General features: G+C 42.1%; 2 protein-coding genes across 2 annotated transcripts in view; both read left to right on the top strand.

Moving 5' to 3' along the window:
* Nucleotides 1-1,904, top strand: part of faap100 (FA core complex associated protein 100) — a 100,297-nt gene extending 98,393 nt beyond the window's left edge. The window contains exon 10 of the mRNA XM_004916354.3: nucleotides 1,148-1,904. Coding sequence (XP_004916411.1) covers nucleotides 1,148-1,201 — 54 coding nt within the window. The 3' untranslated portion in view covers nucleotides 1,202-1,904. The remainder of the gene's footprint in view (nucleotides 1-1,147) is intronic.
* A 14,579-nt stretch (nucleotides 1,905-16,483) lies between these two features.
* On the top strand, nucleotides 16,484-20,530 carry actg1 (actin gamma 1). Its single transcript, NM_204001.1, is given in 6 exon segments — nucleotides 16,484-16,568; nucleotides 17,943-18,072; nucleotides 18,162-18,401; nucleotides 18,687-19,125; nucleotides 19,313-19,494; nucleotides 19,583-20,530. Coding segments are annotated over 5 exon segments (1,128 nt in total). The 5' UTR covers nucleotides 16,484-16,568; nucleotides 17,943-17,949; the 3' UTR covers nucleotides 19,727-20,530.
* Nucleotides 20,531-20,736: the final 206 nt, after the last annotated feature.

Below are 20,736 nucleotides of genomic sequence, written 5' to 3'. Positions count from 1 at the left end.
ACAGGCAGCATAGGGCAGGCGAAGTACTGCCTGTGTGTGCCATACTCTGCCTGCCCTACCCTGCCTATGTGTGCCATACTATGCCTGCCCTATGCTGCCTGTGTGTGTCATACTATGCCTCCCCTATGCTGCCTGTGTGTGTCATACTCTGCCTGCCCTACCTTGCCTGTGTGTGCCATACTCTGCCTGCCCTATGCTGCCTGTGTGTGCCATACTCTGCCTGCCCTATGCTGCCTGTGTGTACTTATTTTTTGTTCTATCCTTGTACACGTAACAATCCCACAGTGAACAATTCCACCACATTTCATATAACCACATATTCAGACTCCAGCAGATATATCTGGAGGATCTGGGTTCACATGTAGAATAATAGTCATGTTTCTAATATGCTGTAATAGTGCAATTTCATATGGACTATAACAAACTACACTGACATCTGAAGGGATAAGCAAAAAATAAAAAATTGGGGTATAATATCTCCAATAGCATTGGATTGCCTTCGGTGTATTGTGTTATGGCTGGAGAATTTGCTTCTAATATTGTTAATCTAATGTATAACCCATTTCAAACTGTACCCTGCTGTTACTCTCCATGCTTTCTGTTTAGCCATTTCTCGTTCTGTCTGTTCATAATGCCTATTCTCGCCTGCTGTTGCATAGAGCCAGAAAGAATATCTACATTTGCCATCAGTAAAAGTGATACTTGCTTACAAGGGTATTGAAGGACATGTCTACCCCTCTAGCTAGTTCTAAACCTATAATAGTGTTACAGCACAGAGATTGGTGTGGAGCACCCAAGCAAAGGGACATCACAACCATAGAGTGAGGCTCTGAAACCTCAGAAGATGAGCTTTAATCATATCACTCAGTTGCAAGGTATGCAGTTTGTTGTAGTCTGTATCTGTTTCACACTGCATAGATTTTATATTGGGTACCAATGGCATATAAACCATGTAGAAGTACATACTCTTAATAAAGGTCCAATTCCACCACTAACAAAGTAAAACAATATGTTATATATTGAGCCAAGCTGTTTGTGCAAGGTCTATGCATTTGGTTTCATCAGTAGAATTAGCTTATCATATTGGGTAAACTGCTTTTTCATTCCTGTAAATTCCTCATTTTTTTCTTTCTGTTCCCCATTTCAGCTTCTGCATTCTCTGCGACAAATGCCAGCTTTTCATACGTCCTCCTCACCTTGAAGCCAGCTCAGAGAATTACTCCCATTTTATCCTTGTTCTACTTACAGTATCCTTCCTCTTTTGACCTGTAACTGTTTGTGACATGATTCTCTAGCATGAATTAACCAGTCCATGGACTGCTTGTCTGGTTCAACTGATCATAATGAAATAAAACAAGGAATAATCTGTATAGCTTGGAAAATGTTATGCTTTCCCTTTAATACATCATATGTAACACATATTAATAACACAAGCTACATTTGAATCTGTCCAGTATTTCATAGCAACAGTAAGACGTTAGATTTTATTGTCTGCACTAGAGCAACAAAACTTAACTGCTGGAACATATTACTGCGTAAGCCCCTATAAAATACACAATATCAAAATATAATTTACTGTATATTCTTAGAAACAGTGCCTAGTGATGTCATTGGTTATAATCAATAAATGGTGATATCATTTGTATACTATAGGCCTTGTGCCCTCATGTGGTCACGGGACTCTTTGTTGACTTAGCTTCTTAGCTTTTATGATAGAGGGTACATTGCCTATATAATCAGCTGATCTTAGCAAAGGTTTATTGCAGAATTACATGGTCAGGTAGCACTGCAGGGGAATTGCTCATGGGTACTGATTGTACAGGATCTCAGTCACTCTGTATCATAAGCCATTAAGGATCTCATGTTTTTAAGCTGAGCAAATAAAGACATTATTTTTATTGAAAGATTGACTGCTGTCAATGCTGGAGAAGAGGTGCTTAAGTGTGGATATGATAACTATGTATAAATATATAAGGGGATCATATAATAATCGTCTAATGCTTTATTTACCACTAGGTGCTTCCAGCAGACATCAATTCCAATTAATATTCAGAAAGGGTTTTTATAGTGAGAGCTGTGAAGTTGTGGAATTCCCTGCCTGAATCAGTCATACTGGCAGATACACTAGATAGCTTCAAGAAGGGGTTGGAAACCCTGCGCTACACTGATGAGCCCCAAAAAGGGCGAAACCAGTCTGTAGTTGGGAATCTGATCAGCTATTATCCTGGCTTCTGCTTTAAAGGACAATGAAAGGTTAATATAAATTAAAAGTAAGTCTAAAGGCATTCTTTTTAAGTACTTACTGCATATCTAAATTCCCAGATCCCTGCTTCCTTCTCTGAGATATGGTGCTGGCAGCCTACAGCAGTGTGAAGCCTACAGTGACATCACCAAAATATCTCTGTCCTTCCTGTAGGTGCCAGCGGCAGCCTTCCTATTCTCTGAGCATGTGTGTAACTTGATCCTGTCTCCTGTTCTGAGCTACACATGCCCACCAGCCAATCAGAAGCGGATCTGGCAGAGGGGAGGGGGGGAGGGAATGAAACACATGTGCAGTATGAAGCAAGGAGGGAAAGGAAGGGAGAATACCTTTTTAGAGATGGCTGCCTGTTCTAGAAAATGTGAAGTAAGTGTGACTGAGTAAATATTTGATTAGGTGAGCCAAAAGTGTGGCGTTTTTACTAAACAATAGGAGGACTGTTGGGCAGTATGCTTTTTAAATTTTGACTTGCATTCTCCTTTAAACCCAGTGGGTGAGCTTTAGCCTATAGGATAAACCCATGTAAATGGGACTTTTCTAGGAGCCTTAAGGAATTTCTTCCCAGAATCCTGTTATAGTTTTTTAGTGAGAGAAAATACACAGTCACTGAATATAGCTCTCAGTACAAAGTTGATCCAGGGACAGGTCTGATTTCCATATTGGAGTCAGATTTTTTTTTCCCCTTCTGAGGCATATTGGAGAGAAGTTTTTTTGCCTTCCTCTGGGTCAGCTAGCATTTTTTATATAGACATAAAAAGTTGAACTTGATGGACTTTTTTCAACTGAAGTTACTATGTTACCATGGCAGCACAGTCTTAATGCAGGCACCTTGGAAAACTGCCTCTGGTACAAATGACCTATTATTTTTTTTTATTATATGCCAGACATTTTTAGTACTTGCATGAATGAACCTGCCGCTAGCTGCAAAAAGCGCAAATGTTCTCAGGGATTTTTTTGTATGAGAGATTTGGTTTTCTATTTTGAATGTAAGCTCATCTGAGTGAAACTTAGCATTATATTACTACACAGACTGTCATTATGATAACAAGTTATATTTAGGAAGTCCTCATGGTAACACACCCATAGTCACAAGCGCAGGCTAAGAACACCCATGCCAGACCCATATTTGTGTAGTTGTTCAGGGAAGGAGGATTATGGGGCCTAGGTGTGTGCAGAGAGGGGAGGAGTGGAGACTGCATGCCGCTCTGTGTATCAACTCCATAAAAGGACAGAAAGGCAACAGTCGCTCAGGGGGCCACACCTCACCTGCAGTCCCGCATTTCTTCCCCAGTGCAATGACTCAGTGCTGACAGCTGAGGGAATTTACTCAGAATTAACCTTTGGGCCAAACCTGCTGCTGTTATTACCTGTCCCACTAAGATTCCATTGATGCTGGAATTCCTTGCATCCTTCTTGAATAATTAACCCATTAGTAATAATTATCAGCAACCATTACATGTCAGCTAGCAACTACTTTCATATAGCTAGACTTTGGCTTAAATAAATTAATGGTAAAAAATATGGAGAAAGTTACCCCTGCAGTATGTATTTTATAAAGGCTCTTGCAATATAGGAGAGGCGTAATTAAATTAGACTAAGAAAAGTAACTCACAAATATAAATGAAGGATCAGCCATGCTGCCTAATCTGATATTTGATTTTAATTTGCTGACTGAACTAGACTGACTGCTACCTAGCTGCTGATTCTTGGTTTCCGTTGGTTACCACACCCACGTTCATCAATTCACCAAGTGTGGGACTCACTCAAGAGTTTTAAACACTTCTCTTATATGATTTTGCTTATTATACACCTACAGCCCTATAAAGAATGTTTTGGTATATTAAACAAGGCTAAAGCAACAAGACGTTAGGGTATATAAACTAACAAAGTCCTAAATTATACCAGTGCAGTTACCAATAGTAACAAATCAAATCGTTGCTGATTGGTTGCTAATGGTAAAGGTGATGCTGCAATGAAGCACCTCTGTTAGTAAATTACCTCAATTATTTCATTTTATAAGGCTGACTGAACGGTTCCGAGAAGGAAACCTATATAATATATTGCGTGCACAAGTGAAGAATGTGACAAAAGCCTTGAGCAAATTCATTTTAAAATAACATGTAAGTTTAATCTCCAACTGAGGTATTTTTGAGAGTGCTAAAGGTATGGAATGCAGTTTCTCAAGGGGTTGGGGAGGCAGATGCAGTACATCATTTCTCAAAGAAATAAAGGCTACAGAGCATTCCTGCCCCACCACTTCCTCACAGTTGCTACTGCACGGGTCTCCAATACACATTGGCCCATAACACTGTCAACTAGACCACATTGTAATGCTGAATGTTTCCTGCATAACCCTGCTTAACTTTTTTTTCAGTTACCAGGATAGTCGAAGGATTCAGGAATCAGTTTAGGATTCCACAAAACCTTAATATGCAATAAACCAAGCTCTTCATGTCAGGTAACAGCAAAAATATTATACAGTTTTCACAGCCATGCTTAAATTTGAATACACAAATTATAGTTTCATATTCACTGTAAAGGATTCTGTATCCTATTTAGTGTATCTTACTACAGCCATTCTGAATTCTATTAAGCGCTGTATATCCTACTACTGCCACACGGAGCAGTTTCTCTAACTGTGTGTAGGTGCAGGCTGAGAAACTGTCCTTCCTTTCTGATATGCAGAATGGTGTGTCTCCACCCAGAGACTTTGCGATGGCCTTGGTGCAGACACTCGCATTTCGGTGGTGCCAAAAATTTTCGCACCAAAATCCGATCCATGTGTCAGTACCTTGATGCAGCATCTCTGGGTGCAGACAAACCATTCTGCAGATTGGAGCCCTTGGCAGTAGTTTAAGACCTATGGAACAAGGTCTCTGGAAGTACTCTCAATCAAATCATTGTTTCTGACAAAGCTATGTCAATGTGATGCAGAAGCAACACACATGGCGATTTCCGATCTTTTGTGCAACCAATGGTCGCACGAAAGATCGTACAAACGGCCACTTACCGTTCAGGGCTGAAACGGCAGATAACGAGGTAAAAACAATAGGATTTCTACCTCCTTCTGCCGATTCAGCCCTGAAGGCAGATTTTGATCAGGCGCCTTCTATGGAACCCGATCAAAATCTTTTAACACGCCCGATCGGCGAGTCGACTAATATCAGCAGCCTCCTGCGATATCGGTCGACTCGCCGACTTGCCATACACGCACCGAATATCGTACGAAACGGGGTCTCGTACGACATCATCGGTGCGTGTATGGCCAGCTTTACATGTGTAAATATTGTCAGATCAATTCAGAAGACAAGGAAGTGTCTGCCTGAAAGGGCTTATGCCTCAAGAATGTTGGTTTTATTGGAGGATGGACATTTTTAAAATATCATGCCCCGACCTGTAGATCTTGAGAGAGAAAAGATAAAGACTATTTTGCTGGGGGTTATATGGAATATATCAGCAGTAGTATGTATGTATGAATGTGTATCTTTATTATATCCCGCTACCAATATATACAGTGCTGTACAGTTCTACAATATATTATACAGACAGAGGGGAAAATGATGGAATGATTACATGCCCTGTGGCGGAGGGAGGTCTCTGAGGAAGTGCGCTATCATGAAACGCGTAAGACCTCAAGCTGTTTTTTTTAGATGTGCAAATAAAGGTTGATCGATTTTAATATTAACTGTTGCGTTTTTTTATGCTGACCTGGAGTGCACTGCCAATGTGTGAAGTTTTGTTATGAGATTTGTCCCCTGGCTACGGGCTCGGGGCAGGAACACTCGGGTCAACAGGACTGTTTGGTAAGCATAATGCTTTCTTGTTTGGAAGTGGGCTCTCCCTGGCTGTGAGTTTTTACACCTGAGTGCAGGGTATGGGGCAGGTTGCACCTGGACCAGGGGATCCTGTATTGCTTTTTCCAGATGGGCACCTGGACCAGGGGATCCTGTATTGCTTTTTCTAGATGGGCCCCTGGACCAGAGGATCCTGTATTGCTTTTTCCAGATGGGCACCTGGACCAGGGGATCCTGTATTGCTTTTTCTAGATGGGCCCCTGGACCAGGGGATCCTGTATTGCTTTTTCCAGATGGGCACCTGGACCAGAGGATCCTGTATTGCTTTTTCCAGATGGGCACCTGGACCAGAGGATCCTGTATTGCTTTTTCCAGATGGGCACCTGGACCAGAGGATCCTGTATTGCTTTTTCCAGATGGGCACTTGGACCAGAGGATCCTGTATTGCTTTTTCCAGATGGGCACTTGGACCAGAGGATCCTGTATTGCTTTTTCCAGATGGGCACTTGGACCAGAGGATCCTGTATTGCTTTTTCCAGATGGGCACTTGGACCAGAGGATCCTGTATTGCTTTTTCCAGATGGGCACCTGGACCAGGGGATCCTGTATTGCTTTTTCTAGATGGGCCCCTGGACCAGGGGATCCTGTATTGCTTTTTCCAGATGGGCACCTGGACCAGAGGATCCTGTATTGCTTTTTCCAGATGGGCACTTGGACCAGAGGAACCTGTATTGCTTTTTCCATATGGGCACTTGGACCAGAGGATCCTGTATTGCTTTTTCCAGATGGGCACTTGGACCAGAGGAACCTGTATTGCTTTTTCCAGATGGGCACCTGGACAAGAGGAACCTGTATTGTTTTTGCCAGATGGGCATCTGTATTTTATTTTTAAACTAATTTCCATGTTTGAACCAGCCCTTAAACTGTGCTCTGTGGATATATAATTTTTTCGTAAGGGCGGAAGGAGGTACCAACCCTGTAGTTAGGTGAGCTAAATCAGGAAAATGTGCTCATTTGGAGACCTAACCAAACTACTTGAACTTACTGTATATGGCCAGATTTAGAAAATGAAAAGTAAGTGAAAGCAAAGATTTGATTGTTTGTTATGAGTAACTGCACTGGTGCAATCTAATACCTATGTAAACTAGCCCTATAATAAAGTATAGTCAATACTCCTTCATTACACTTGATACAAGTGGGCATTCTGGCCTGCGTTCCCCTGCAGCGGCATTCTTATTCTCCCTAGTATACATTTTCTTCCATACTGAAACATTTCATATATGCCCTAGGTCAGGCACTGTTCAACTTCTGTGTTACCGAGGGCCTGAATTTTTCGGAACACACACAGCATAGGGCAGGCAGAGTATGGCACACACACACAGCATAGGGCAGGCAGAGTATGGCACACAAACACACAGCATAGGGCAGGCAGAGTATGGCACACACACACACAAACACAGCATAGGGCAGGCAGAGTATGGCACACACACACAGCATAGGGCAGGCAGAGTATGGCACACACACAGCATAGGGCAGGCAGAGTATGGCACACACACACAGCATAGGGCAGGCAGAATATGGCATACACACAGCATAGGGCAGGCAGAATATGGCACACACACAACATAGGGCAGGCAGAATATGGCACACACAGCATAGGGCAGGCAGGATATGGCACTCATACAGCATAGGGCAGGCAGAGTATGACACTCACAGGTAGCATAGTGCAGGCAGAGTATGGCACATACAGCATGGGGCAGGCAGAATATGGCACACACACAGCATAGAGCAGGCAGAATATGGGACACACAGTGTGAACAATGTAGAATTTACAGCCTAAATCTGAGGTGTGAGCAAAGCAGGGGCCAGTTAATCTCAGTATGGATACCATTTGAATCTTACACAAAGGTAAGCAGTCACAGCAACCAGACAGATGGGGGACCGCAGTTGTACAGCACTGCCCTAGGTAATTAGAATGTGTTTACAACAATTTACATTCATGCACACATATGTATGTCTCTATTCACTGAATGAGTCAGATAGGGCTGATGTGGATCAATTTTGGTTAATTACAAAAGGTATTAAGGTATGTGTTTAAGAAATACAGTGAGGAAAATTTCCCCTTTAATAACAATGATTGTTGTTTCTCATGGCTGGGACACTCCCATCCAGTGCACACCAGAAGGGCCATCCATTTATCTGACAGCTCTTGGCTATTCTTGCATGCAATGAAAATCAAATGAGGTGCAGGGAGGGGTGATAGAAATCATCAGAAGAATGTATCAGAGCTGCAAATTCATGAATGGTTTCATCACACAGGAAGATGATTGTGGCGTACAGACTTCAGCTAAACCCTTTCTTTGCCATGAGTATATGACACCATTGAAATACATGTAAATGACATATACATTAAAGCTTCTCACTTTAGTCCCTACAAACACTGAAAGATACAATTTATTCTATTAGAAAAAGAAAGGGGTTCACATTTTAATACATCTGGTAGCATGCATCATCTTAGTCATCAGACTGGTATGACTTGCATCATTGTACATAACACGCCAGGGGCTTCTATGAATGATCAACGTACAAGAAATGCAAGTAGTTGTAGATAAAACCGGGACAGTTTTAGAGTAGAATAGAGAGTGTGTTTCCCTTGGAAGAAGTACAGAAATACAGAATTGCTAGGGGATTATGGGAATTGTAGTCCCAGCAGGGGGACAGACAACTCAAATTTCCATTTCATAACTCCCAAATTTTCATAAAAGGTCTAGTAAATATATATATATATATATATATATATATATATATATATATATATATATATATATATATATATATATATATATATATATATATATATATATATAAAAGAATATGGCCTGATGTAAGAAACATCACAGTTTAATGGCATATTGTTGCCCAGTGCAGGACTTATTTTAGTAGAAGCATGACTGTCGACCATTTCCACCCTGATCTAGGAAATAAAGCTACAAGCCTTCCCCAGCTGCACACTGAGTCATGGTGCTGCCCTAGAACGTGGGTTTTCTGGACACCCTAGCTGCTCACTGATGTACAGATTGGTGGGTGGAATGAAGGGAGGGCGCAGTTCAGTAATCAAAGGAAACTGCATTCGGTTAAGGCTAATTTGAAACCAATTCTGTCTGGGTGCCAAGCAGGGCGTTGGTTTGTCTTGATCTGTGCATGTAAATTGAAGTTGCTGCTCAGTATTCTGTATAGTGCCCACATAGGACATGCCTGAAGCTGTTGCTTTAATCTGGTGTATGGTGGCACCATCAGTTTCCAAGGTGATATAATAGGTGTCAGTGAGAAAGCAATCCTGCCCTTTTGTATGTTTAATTATATATACATTAAGCCTATCACATAAAAAAAAAGTTGGAACAAAGATGCTAATTTTCACTGTTACTGTAACCCCTGGTAACCAACCAGTAGTTAGCTAAGCATAATGAAAGAAATTGACTAGTTGCTATAGGTTACAGCCTTGGTGCAAAATTGCACTTTTGTTTGGAAATAAGGGACAGGGAATCTGAAGAATGTCCATTCTAGTTTCATTCTTGCATCAGATCTTTATCTGTGTGCCTCAAGCAAAGAATATCACATTGTGATCTCCACAGTTAAGAGACTGCAAGGCCGAAGCTATTAATAACATTTATCAATGTACTGTATATACTTTTTTCCTTTAAAGGAAAACTATACCCCCAGTTTATAGTATGTTAAGTGACCTATTAAAGAATCAGTAAATATTTTACATCCTTTCCCTTGAGCCCCTATTTAGTGATGGGCTGGGTGCTCCCTCAGAGATCACATGACCAGAAATAATGCAGCTCTGACTGTAACAGGAAGAAGTGTGGAAGTAAGACAGAACTCTGTCCATTAATTGGCTGATGGGGCCTAGCATGTATGTGTGCCTTGGCTTGTTTGTGTGCACTGTGAACCCTATTATCCCAGGGGGCAGTCCTTAATTCTTAAAATGGAGATTTTCTATTTAGGAGTACCCAATAGCACATACTACTAATAAAGTACATTTTTATGAAAATGGTTTATTTAGATGAATCAGGGTTTTTTACATTTGAGCTTGTTTATACAATATAATTTTAGAGACCTGCGTTTTTTGGGGGTATAGTTTTCCTTTAAAGCTACAAAAAGTACATTTTAACCTATCAGGACACATTGTAATTTTGCCTTGCGGTAATATACAGCAAAGAGTGAATTGCCCTGTGTACCAATGATAAAATTCCATGTCCTGCCCCATCTGGTCTGTATTGCTTTAGCACTTTACTGATGACTGTTTATTTATAGGTAGGCCGGCCTGTGTAAGACTTGTGAGTGTGAAGATGAACAGTCACGTTTCTTATTGTGGCTATGATTGCCGCCCTTTGAGTCACTGGTTTAATTAACCTGTGATCCCTTTTACTGCACTGTATTGTGTATTGGGTGGAAATGAAATTATCCGCCTCTGGTACACACATTGCCTCCTTATTCTTCAGTGGTACCCAAACCAAACAGACTTGGTCCTACTTCTTTCAGTTTCTGTTACCACATTTATTGAACTGTATAATTGTATATATTCCCATTTCTTACAGAGACCCACAGCACTCACATCCATGGACTTGCAGTAAAATCACAGAGGGGTTGATTTACTAACACAGCTGCTGTACACCAGTACAGAGAACAGAAGACTGTGGGCCTCTGCGATCCATTTGAAAGCATAAAACCTGCTGCACAGCCTTTGCATCCAGCACTGACTGCATTATATAGCAAAAGAGCCAGCAGAGGCAGGCAGGGGGAGGCATGTAGGCACCCCCCTACCCACCCCATCCTTGCAGGTCATTCAGAAGAGCAAGGTAGGGAGCAGCAGGACACACCGCTCACATCGGGGCCCTGTTCTCACCACCTGCCCAAAGGCCACGTGAAGCATTGTGCTGCATTGTGTAGTCTAATGATGTCATGCCATGACATCATCACGCATGTGCAAACACTGTTCCAATCCTGCAGAATGAATTCTGCACATGTGCACTAGGCCCTTTGCATCAAATAATGATTACTGCTCACACAAACTCTTCAGGAGAATTGCTTACTGTGTTGGGAGACTGGGTAAGGGATGCCTAAAACGTGTAAGGGTCTGCCTTGTGGGTGCTCTGTGCATGGGTCCTAAGCACAGCATTTTTTGCATCCCTTAGGGCGAAGACATTTGGAGCTACTAGTAGCAGCTACTTTTTTACAGCTACTGAACGCCAGAAAATACCCTGCCGTAGACAATACTGAGAATTGCCTCTGCTAAAACACACAGAGACAGTTATCAGTAAATGATCAGCATTGTCTATTTCAGTAGTTGTGACAAGTAGTTCCTACTAGTTGCTCTGTGTGTTTTCACCCTTAGTGCTCTTGCACCTGTTTGGGAGAAATGGTAGATGGACCCTACAGACTAATTTCTAGACATGCTGAGCTAAAATGCACTGCACTATTAAATGACGATTCAAATTGAGCAAATACTGGTATACCATTAGAACTGATATATGTCCCTAACTTGTACATTATTATGCAATTTGTCATAGTTACTAAGTCATGACTAGTAAACCTGCATGTATAAAGGCTCAATGGACATGGTGATTTTATAAAATCACTCCTTGATCATACCTAAGAGATAGGGATCAGTTCTAGAAAGGATTCCTAACCAAATATAGGATGGATGAATTTAACCATACAAAGAAAATCACATGGAATTTTTCGCTAAGGCCAGTCACACACACATTGCCATCCCCAATGGAAATCAGTCCCTCTCCCATTTTAACAAAAGGAATGTGAGGAATTCTTGTGATGAGAACAAGATAGAAATGTTTTCCCCTGAATAGCTAGCTTAGCATGATATATCACATCCACATGTTTCTAGCCACCATTGTCTATGTCAAAGGTCAATATAGGTACCTTAGAGCAGGAATCTGAAACCTGTTGCCTGCCTCACATTCTCTTCAGAAAACAGAATGTATATTTTGTGTGACTTGCTTTCATTTGACTGATTGACTAGGGCCCTAGGAGGACAGTGTATATCATTGCAGTGGTCAGAACACCAATGACTAAAGGTGGCCATATACGCTAAGATCCGCTCACTTGGCTAGGTCACAAGCGAGCAGATCTTCTACCAATACCCCCACCAACGGGTAGGCGTTATCGGCTAATTCAGTAGTTTGGCCCTGGAGCCAAATGATCGAATTAGAACGACGGGTATAGGCATCCGGTGGTTCGGGGACCGCATCAACAAGCCGATGCAGTCCCCGATCCGACTGATTTTTAAATCTGCCCAATCGAGATCTGCCCAAGTTCAGGCAGGCCCGTTATTAGTGCCCATACATGGCCCCATAAGAGGTCACCAAGCGTGCGGATCTTCTACTGATATGTCTTTTGGGGGACCGCAGCAACGACCCAATGCGGACCCAAATCCAATGGAAAAATCAAACCTGTCCAAACGATATCTGCCCAGTTTCAGGTGTTGCCCATACAAGGGCAGGGCAATTTCGGTGGTGCCCATACAAGGGCAGATAAGCTGCCGAAACGGTCTAAAGGACCGATAACGGCAGCTGAAATCAGCCTGTGTATTTAGTGGCATAAATAAAATTACCTTAGTGATACAGATATAGGACCCGTTATCCAGAATGCTCGGGACCAATGGTATTCTGGATAAGGGGTCTTTCCGTAATTTGGATCTTCATACCTTAAGTCTACTAAAAAATCAATAAAACATTAATTAAACCCAATAGGGTTATTTTGCATCCAGTAAGGATTAATTATATCTTAGTTGGGATCAAATACAAAGCACTGTTTTATTTTTACAGAGAAAAAGGAAATCCATTTTAAAAATCTGAATTATATCATTAAAATGGAGTCTATGGGAGACAGCCTTTCCATAATTCGGAGCTTTCTGGATATTGGGTTTCCGGATAAGGGGTCCGATACCTGTACCTGTATTTTAATCATATGTTGTTGCAGTTTAATAAATGATGCAGTGTTAGTTGTGGCAACTAAAACTTCTCTTCTCTTCTACTTACTTGTATGGTATTATTACAGTCTGAAAGTGAGAGTTCACCCTGATAAAATTTCTTTAAAGAAATTCCATAAAAATTTCCCTCTGGTGAACTGTAATGAGCAATAGTCCACCTTTTGATAAATATGCTCTACAGCACAAACAAGCCATACACATCCTAGCTCGTCCTGTATAGGAAAGCTGTTGCCACTTAATATTTAGACCTTCACAGGCCCCTTGCAGTCCCATCCCCTGCTTTCTGAGGAGACCCAGCCACACAATAGGAAACGATGGGGGAGGGGTGGTCAGTATTGCACTCTTGCCCATCTGGCAGCAAATACAGTATTAGCAAACTGCATTATTGCTGATATGTGGAAACATGAACGTTTAGTGCTGGGTCAGGGAACCTTTGGCACCCTAGTTGTTGCAGAATTACAGCTGTCATGGAACCGAGTGAACATTATCAAAGGGCTGGGTTTCAGGTACATGGAAGTGTCAAATGTATTGCTGCATGACCTATGAGCCACACACCTCGGCCAGTAGCATATCTATGAAGAGCATGAACCCAGTAAGAAAGTGCCAACACGATGCCACATGTTGGGATATATGGGAATGAGGGGGGTTATTTGGGCATGGATCTGTATCAAATTGGTGCACCACTGGGTATACCACTAACCCTTTTAGTACTGGCTACAGCCGCTTCCTACTGTAAACTGTTATAATAGGAATATTTAAAGGGTATGTGAATATTTTGGGTTTCCTTTGTGTTCTGATCCAATCGCTGTTGGCCAGAGGCTACTGATTGCCGTGGCATATCAAGCAGCAGAACCTGCACTGGATGGAGGAAGAACACCAGCCGAGGTGGAATCAGCTTAAACATGTGTATGCACTGTATATGTATTTTTCACTTAACACTCAGAACCTGATATTGTAAGAACTTCCTAGTGAACAGACCCTTGAATTGACTCTTGTTCTTTTTGGCAGCTATGACCACTCCTCTAAGGCGGCACACCTCACTATTAAAGGGGTTGTTCACCTTCAAATTCCCAATCTTATTAAACCACCAACAATGCTCTCAGTGTGTTAAAAATTCATTTTCCACTAAAAAACTACAAAGGCCACTTTAAAAGTTACTTTTTATACCTGTTAAATCAGTCATTTTCCTGTCTCTCTGATCAGTTTTCTGAAGGGATGGGAGTGTTTTTTTTTTTTTACTCTATTTTATTCTATTGACAAATCCACATATTGTATTGCAGCACTCTGTCACAGGCACAGGAAACAGTATCAGACTGACAGGAGACACATCCAATAGGATCTAAGTCTGCACCAGTACTATGTGGGGTACATCATATAAAGAAGTAAAAAAGCAACTGTAGTGTTTATAGGGGGTCACTAACCCCCCCCCCCCCCCCCCCATTCCCAGCACAGGGTCTGTGCAAAAGTGAAGGATCAGCAGAGGGATGATTCTGAGGTGAATCTCTTCAGCTGCACATTTTTTGTTAACTATGTATATAGTACAAGGTTATATGCCACACATACTACTAGGGACTACTTATAGCTGCACCATTCTCATCATTGCCATCATCATTTCACTATATGGGTGAAGACACATGGAACTACTAGTAGCAGCTACTTGTCACAGCTACAAAACTGAAAATGCTGATTATTTAATAATAATTGGCTCTAAGTGTGTTTTAGCAGAGGCAATTCTAGTATTATCTATGGCAGGGTATTCTCTGGCATTTTGTAGCTGTGACAAGTAGCTGCTACTAAGTAGCTCCATGTGTCTTCACCCTAACCAGGCACTTGAACATGCAGTATGGGATTAATGTAAAAAGCTGAACAGCATGTAAGGCAAACCACATAGATTTAATATTGCAGTGCAGACTGCCATCATAGATAACAGAACTTCTCTGTGACTTAAATCTAATTAAGGAAGTGCATGAAAAGGGGTTTGCATTGAAAGCAGTAGTTCTCTGTGGTTGCAATTTATCATAATTTTCCTCTATTTACAATTAGGTATGGCCCACCTGGTTATGTTGTGGATTTACATTCTGCTGTGTGATGTTGCCCCTCCTGAACCCCAAAATCGACTCCCTTCCCCAGTAGAAGCAGACAGTCAAGAGAACTATCAGCTCAAATTGGGCAGATCAGTATAGGTAAGTGTACATTCTGCACTTATAGTTTATGTTTCTGAACAGATTTATACAGAGACCATCCCAGTAACGTACCATGAACTTTGTTTCACCATAACAACATTTTCTGCATGAAGCCAAACACATGACTGTCACTATACAGGATATTCTGCAAGTAAGCTTCCCTCTAACAACTGCTGCAATTCCTAAGCCATTCCCTCTCTATATGTGTAATGTCTATTCCAATTTGTTCCGAACATCTTTAATGAATCTGTCTTTATAATCTGGCAATGTACCCACCAAGCAGCCCTTGCCTTCAGGGATTGTTCTTTAGAAAGTTCTGTTTAAGGTAATGTGACATGCAAGACTGAGCTCACTTCCCAGCAGTCCCACCCTGAATGTATTCCTTCCATCTTAGCCCTAAAGGGAGAATGCTCAAGCACCTGAGGCTTCAGAGAATACAAAATAAAGCATTTCCCAGCAAGGTACCTAAAGGGGGTATGTAGTAGAACCACGCCCTTTAATATCCTGTCTATAGGCAATCCATGCATTTGTGTTATATCTATATAGGGTTTAGCCCATGTATCACTTAGCACTTTATTTACAAAACTCCCTGGGCTTGGAATTCGACCAGATCCCACTCTAATTTTAGATAAAGAAATAAAAATAAAGTTTCAAGGATGTAATGTGTTCCTATTGGGTATACTGTAGGAAAATGCACACCCTCTGTATAAGGACAATGAAACACCTAAGGAAAAAAACATGACCTTAAAAGGTATTTCCATCCTTCCCTTTGGCCATAGTGGCACCACGCTCGCCTGCTATTGTTAACTACGCTTCCCAGCAACCTCCGCTACCCCAGTAATCCGTATCTCACTGTCCCACCGCATAAGAACTTGAGAGTTAGAAATCCCCGGACTACGATGTTTCCCTGTATTTTACAATACATTTTAGAGAAATGTTTCAAGTAATAGTAACATATATGTGCAAGGGTAGCGGCTTTCCTGCTCTAACACGGCCAGGCCTTACACGCCTCCCTATTGCTCATAAGCGCATGTAACTTCAGGGGTTCCGGGTGGACGTAGGGCCAGGACTCCGGTCCCGCCTCTTCTCCCAACCAAGCAACCAATGGCGAGGCGTGTTTCTGAAAGATGCCCATATTTGGCGATCTTCTGTCTGTGCGGCAGCAGGCGGGGCTGGAAGCCTGTGACGTTAAATAGAGATAACGGCCGCTACTGGGTTCTCATTCAGCCGGTGGCAGCGGACTTGACAGCTACTTCCCGCTCTTTGTAACAACTTGCCAGCTTTGCATTTCTCCTCTTAAGGAAACCTCCAGCACCAAGGTAAGACCTTAGACAATGTCTTACGGCTGTGTGTGGGTGGTGGGCGGAAGAAGTCTTATGGGGTACCGTTGGCCGGGATAGCGTGTGGTAGTGTTCTGTCTATATATTGTTACATGACCGTATTGTCTGTGGCTTGGATATTTGTAAGTCTCCAGTAATGCACGCTTAACTTGTTCTCCTAAAAAGCTGCTGTTGATCTTAATGTGTTACAATGCCCTGCGATATTCTATTTTAAAATAGGCATATTCTATATACATATCTGGCCCTTGTCATACTTCTGGTTACCCTGGGTGCCGAATGATGTTAATATGGCTATGTACAGAACTATATGGCTCTGGTGTCAGTCGCCGTTCGGAGGTGGCTTCCCTCCCTTATGGCTAGAAGTTTGCGCGGGTTTCCCTGCGATAGCATGACGGGCTGCACCATTCTAAAGGGTAGGGGTGAAGCTATTTCTCGCCTCCCCCCCCCAGTTACTTGTATGAGTCACCCCACCTCTGTTGGCCACGCCCACGAGTTTGAAGCTTGTAGCTTTTTGTTTCAGCGGCAGGGCGTGGCTGCTGCATTCTGCTTCCATATTAGGGCAAGAGCTCTGTGATTGGCTGAGCGAGCAGTCAGGGCAGATTTAAACATCACACCAGTTCTAGGGGTGGGGCTGCTGTTCATTAGCCGGTACCGGCTCCTGCGTTGTATAAAGTAAGGGCGGGGGTTAACACTAGGGCGAGTCAGAGAAATCTATTCTATTATGTTTATTTATAACTATATTAAATTAAAGATTCTGCAGTATGGGCAGCTGTTCTTAAATACAAATAACTTGGGTGATTGTGTGCTTTACATCCTGTCATTTTTGTAAATGTTCTATATTGCTTGGATAGCTACACTGTATTGTTAGCCTGACAGCTGAAGTCTTGTAGCCTTTTTGTGTTTTTTTTTTTTTTTTTTTTGTGGTGTGCCCTTTCCCTATTGAGGGGAATAACAGGGCGTGACTGGCTGTACCACTTGCCTCAAGTCTTTAGCCTATGAAAAGGGCTGCCTTAGCCTTTCATTAAACGATTATCTAATCATAGAAGTGTTGATTGTGTTACTATTAATGCTGTTAATCAGCTGTGGGATATTCCCTGTTACCTTGTACAGCTTTCAGTGTACAAACTTTCCACATAATTCATGATTAATCTTTTTACTTAAGAAACAAGTGTTTAACGCTTGTCGCTCATGGTAGGGTGGGGCTGAAGTGGATTAAACGGTTACTATGCCTTACTGTTGGTACACTTGCCTACAAATGGCTTAGCTGTGTACGGAGTGAGGTTGTGGCTACTGACTGAGATAAATAGCCAGTCCCTTATTTTGCTTATGATGATCTGTTTGTTTACCACACAGAAATAAAATGGATGAGGAAATTGCAGCACTCGTCGTTGACAATGGCTCTGGAATGTGCAAAGCCGGCTTTGCTGGAGATGATGCTCCCCGTGCTGTGTTCCCCTCTATTGTTGGACGCCCAAGACACCAGGTATATATAAGTGATGCTTTAATCCTTCATCCAGCAAATGCAGCTTAAATTTTTTTTCTTGGGCTGACTTACTGTTCTTTTTGTTTTAGGGTGTAATGGTTGGTATGGGCCAGAAGGACAGCTATGTAGGTGATGAAGCCCAAAGCAAGAGGGGTATCCTTACCCTTAAGTATCCAATTGAACACGGAATTGTTACAAACTGGGATGATATGGAGAAGATTTGGCATCACACCTTCTACAATGAGCTTCGTGTAGCCCCTGAAGAGCACCCAGTCCTGCTTACAGAAGCTCCCCTGAACCCCAAAGCCAACAGAGAAAAGATGACACAGGTTTGTTTTCAGTGGAAGGCCCAAATACACTTATTTTGGGGTAGTTCTTGTACACTTCATTCTTATTTCTCAAACTCCAATTTTCTTTCAATATTTTCAGGGCTCTGTACCTCTCCTGGCATTTCCCTCCTGAAGTCTCAGGTTTCTGTTTCATTGGTTTATTTCTGCTTGTTCTGTTTTTCTACACATCTATCTCTTTGTTTTGCATGATGGCATGCTGGCATGGTTTGGGGTTCTAACTCGTCTTGATTTTTAGAATTAACATTGTTCTCATGTATCCCTTAGATCATGTTTGAGACTTTCAACACCCCAGCTATGTATGTCGCCATTCAAGCTGTGCTGTCTCTGTATGCCTCTGGTCGTACCACTGGTATCGTGATGGACTCTGGAGATGGTGTCACCCACACAGTACCCATTTATGAAGGTTATGCCTTGCCCCATGCTATCCTGCGTCTGGACTTGGCTGGTCGTGACCTGACAGACTACCTCATGAAAATCCTGACCGAAAGAGGCTACAGCTTCACCACCACAGCTGAGAGAGAAATTGTGCGTGACATCAAGGAGAAACTCTGCTATGTTGCTCTTGACTTTGAACAAGAGATGGCAACTGCTGCATCCTCCTCATCCTTGGAAAAGAGCTACGAACTGCCTGATGGACAAGTAATTACAATTGGAAATGAGAGGTTTAGATGCCCAGAGGCACTCTTCCAGCCTTCCTTCCTGGGTGGGTATCTGTTAAGACGTTGCATTTCATCTGACTAATAACTCTTCCTCCTGAACATCTGGTCTAGGTAGTAGGTCCTGTTTCCACAGTACACTGTATAGTTGCTAAAGGTGACTAAAGTGACTAAAGTGAACCAAGTATAAGTAAGAATGGAACTTTAGCAATTAACTTTTTTTTTTACACATAGGTATGGAATCATGTGGCATCCATGAAACTACATTCAACTCAATCATGAAGTGTGATGTTGACATCCGTAAGGACCTGTATGCCAACACTGTCCTGTCCGGAGGTACCACAATGTATCCTGGTATTGCTGACAGAATGCAGAAGGAAATCACTGCCTTGGCCCCCAGCACCATGAAAATTAAGGTGAGTTAACAAACTGGTTACTATTGTCTCTCTTCTCCTGAATCTCCAGTATTTATGCACTGGTACTGAACTTTATTCCTCTCCACAGATCATTGCCCCACCTGAACGCAAATACTCTGTCTGGATTGGTGGCTCTATCCTGGCCTCCCTCTCCACTTTCCAGCAGATGTGGATCAGCAAGCAGGAGTATGATGAATCTGGCCCATCCATTGTCCACCGCAAATGCTTCTAAATGGACTGCTAGCAGATGCGTTGCATTTGCTGCGTGAGTTCTTCAAAGTATTAATTTGCCTTGGCAAATGTGTACGCCTCATGCTAGCCTCTTGAAACTGGAAAAAGGGCCAACTTCCAAATGAACTTATCCTAGGAATTGAAGACACACATAGTCACTGTTGGGGGATTTTGTAATGCAAGACTTGTGCTTGTCTCTTCAAATCATTCCTGTGGCATCAATGCTAGCATATTGTACCCTGTACACATCTCTTATATTGCCTGGTTGGCATACAGTCTGGGTGACACTTAAGCTAAGCTTTACGTAGAAAGAAGCATTTCTGTGAAAGGCTGCCGATCTGCGACAGTATTGCGAATGACACTTCTCCTCTAGGTTACAGGGGCTGTTTATGGAGAAGTCGAGTTTTGGAGATGTGTACAGGGTATCTGAGGTTTAGACTTCCACACACAGTTAAGCGCTTAATACTCCATTGTTTCATGTCGGAGGCTGGTCAGTTCATGAAGGAATCTCTTCTATCTTTCCAGTTTATAGTAAGGTTGGAAATTGACACTCAGGCCCAAGAACCAGTCTTTTTCTTAACCCAGGTTGTATTCCCAACATTCAAAATGGGTCTGAAGAAAGTTACAAATGTTGCAGTTAACACCTGTAAATTTATGCATCCAAGTTAATTTATGTAAATTTTTTTGTATGTTGCCTTAATGTTCTCACAACGTAGAAAACCAAAATTTGTATGTCATCCAGATGAGAATTGTAACTTCCAAAACACCGTTCTGTAAGGATAAAATAAAGCGCTGCAGTAAATAACTTCTGTTTTTGGTTTTTGTTCTGGACTGCCAGGTGTGTTCCTTAAACTTGTGTTAACATAGATGTAATGTGCCATAATTATTGGCTACTCTTGCCCCTTCCAATTTTGCATTATCTATAGTTGTCAGATTCCAACTTTGGGGCAGCTTTAATGTCTCCTGGTGAGCCATATTGCTTATCTGGGGAAACCCAGGTGCTACATGAGA

Source organism: Xenopus tropicalis, chromosome 10 (genome assembly GCF_000004195.4).
Source record: "Xenopus tropicalis strain Nigerian chromosome 10, UCB_Xtro_10.0, whole genome shotgun sequence".
Lineage (NCBI taxonomy): Eukaryota > Metazoa > Chordata > Amphibia > Anura > Pipidae > Xenopus > Xenopus tropicalis.
The sequence above is the reverse complement of the archived record's forward strand: the minus strand, read 5'-3'. Positions and strand labels throughout refer to the sequence as shown.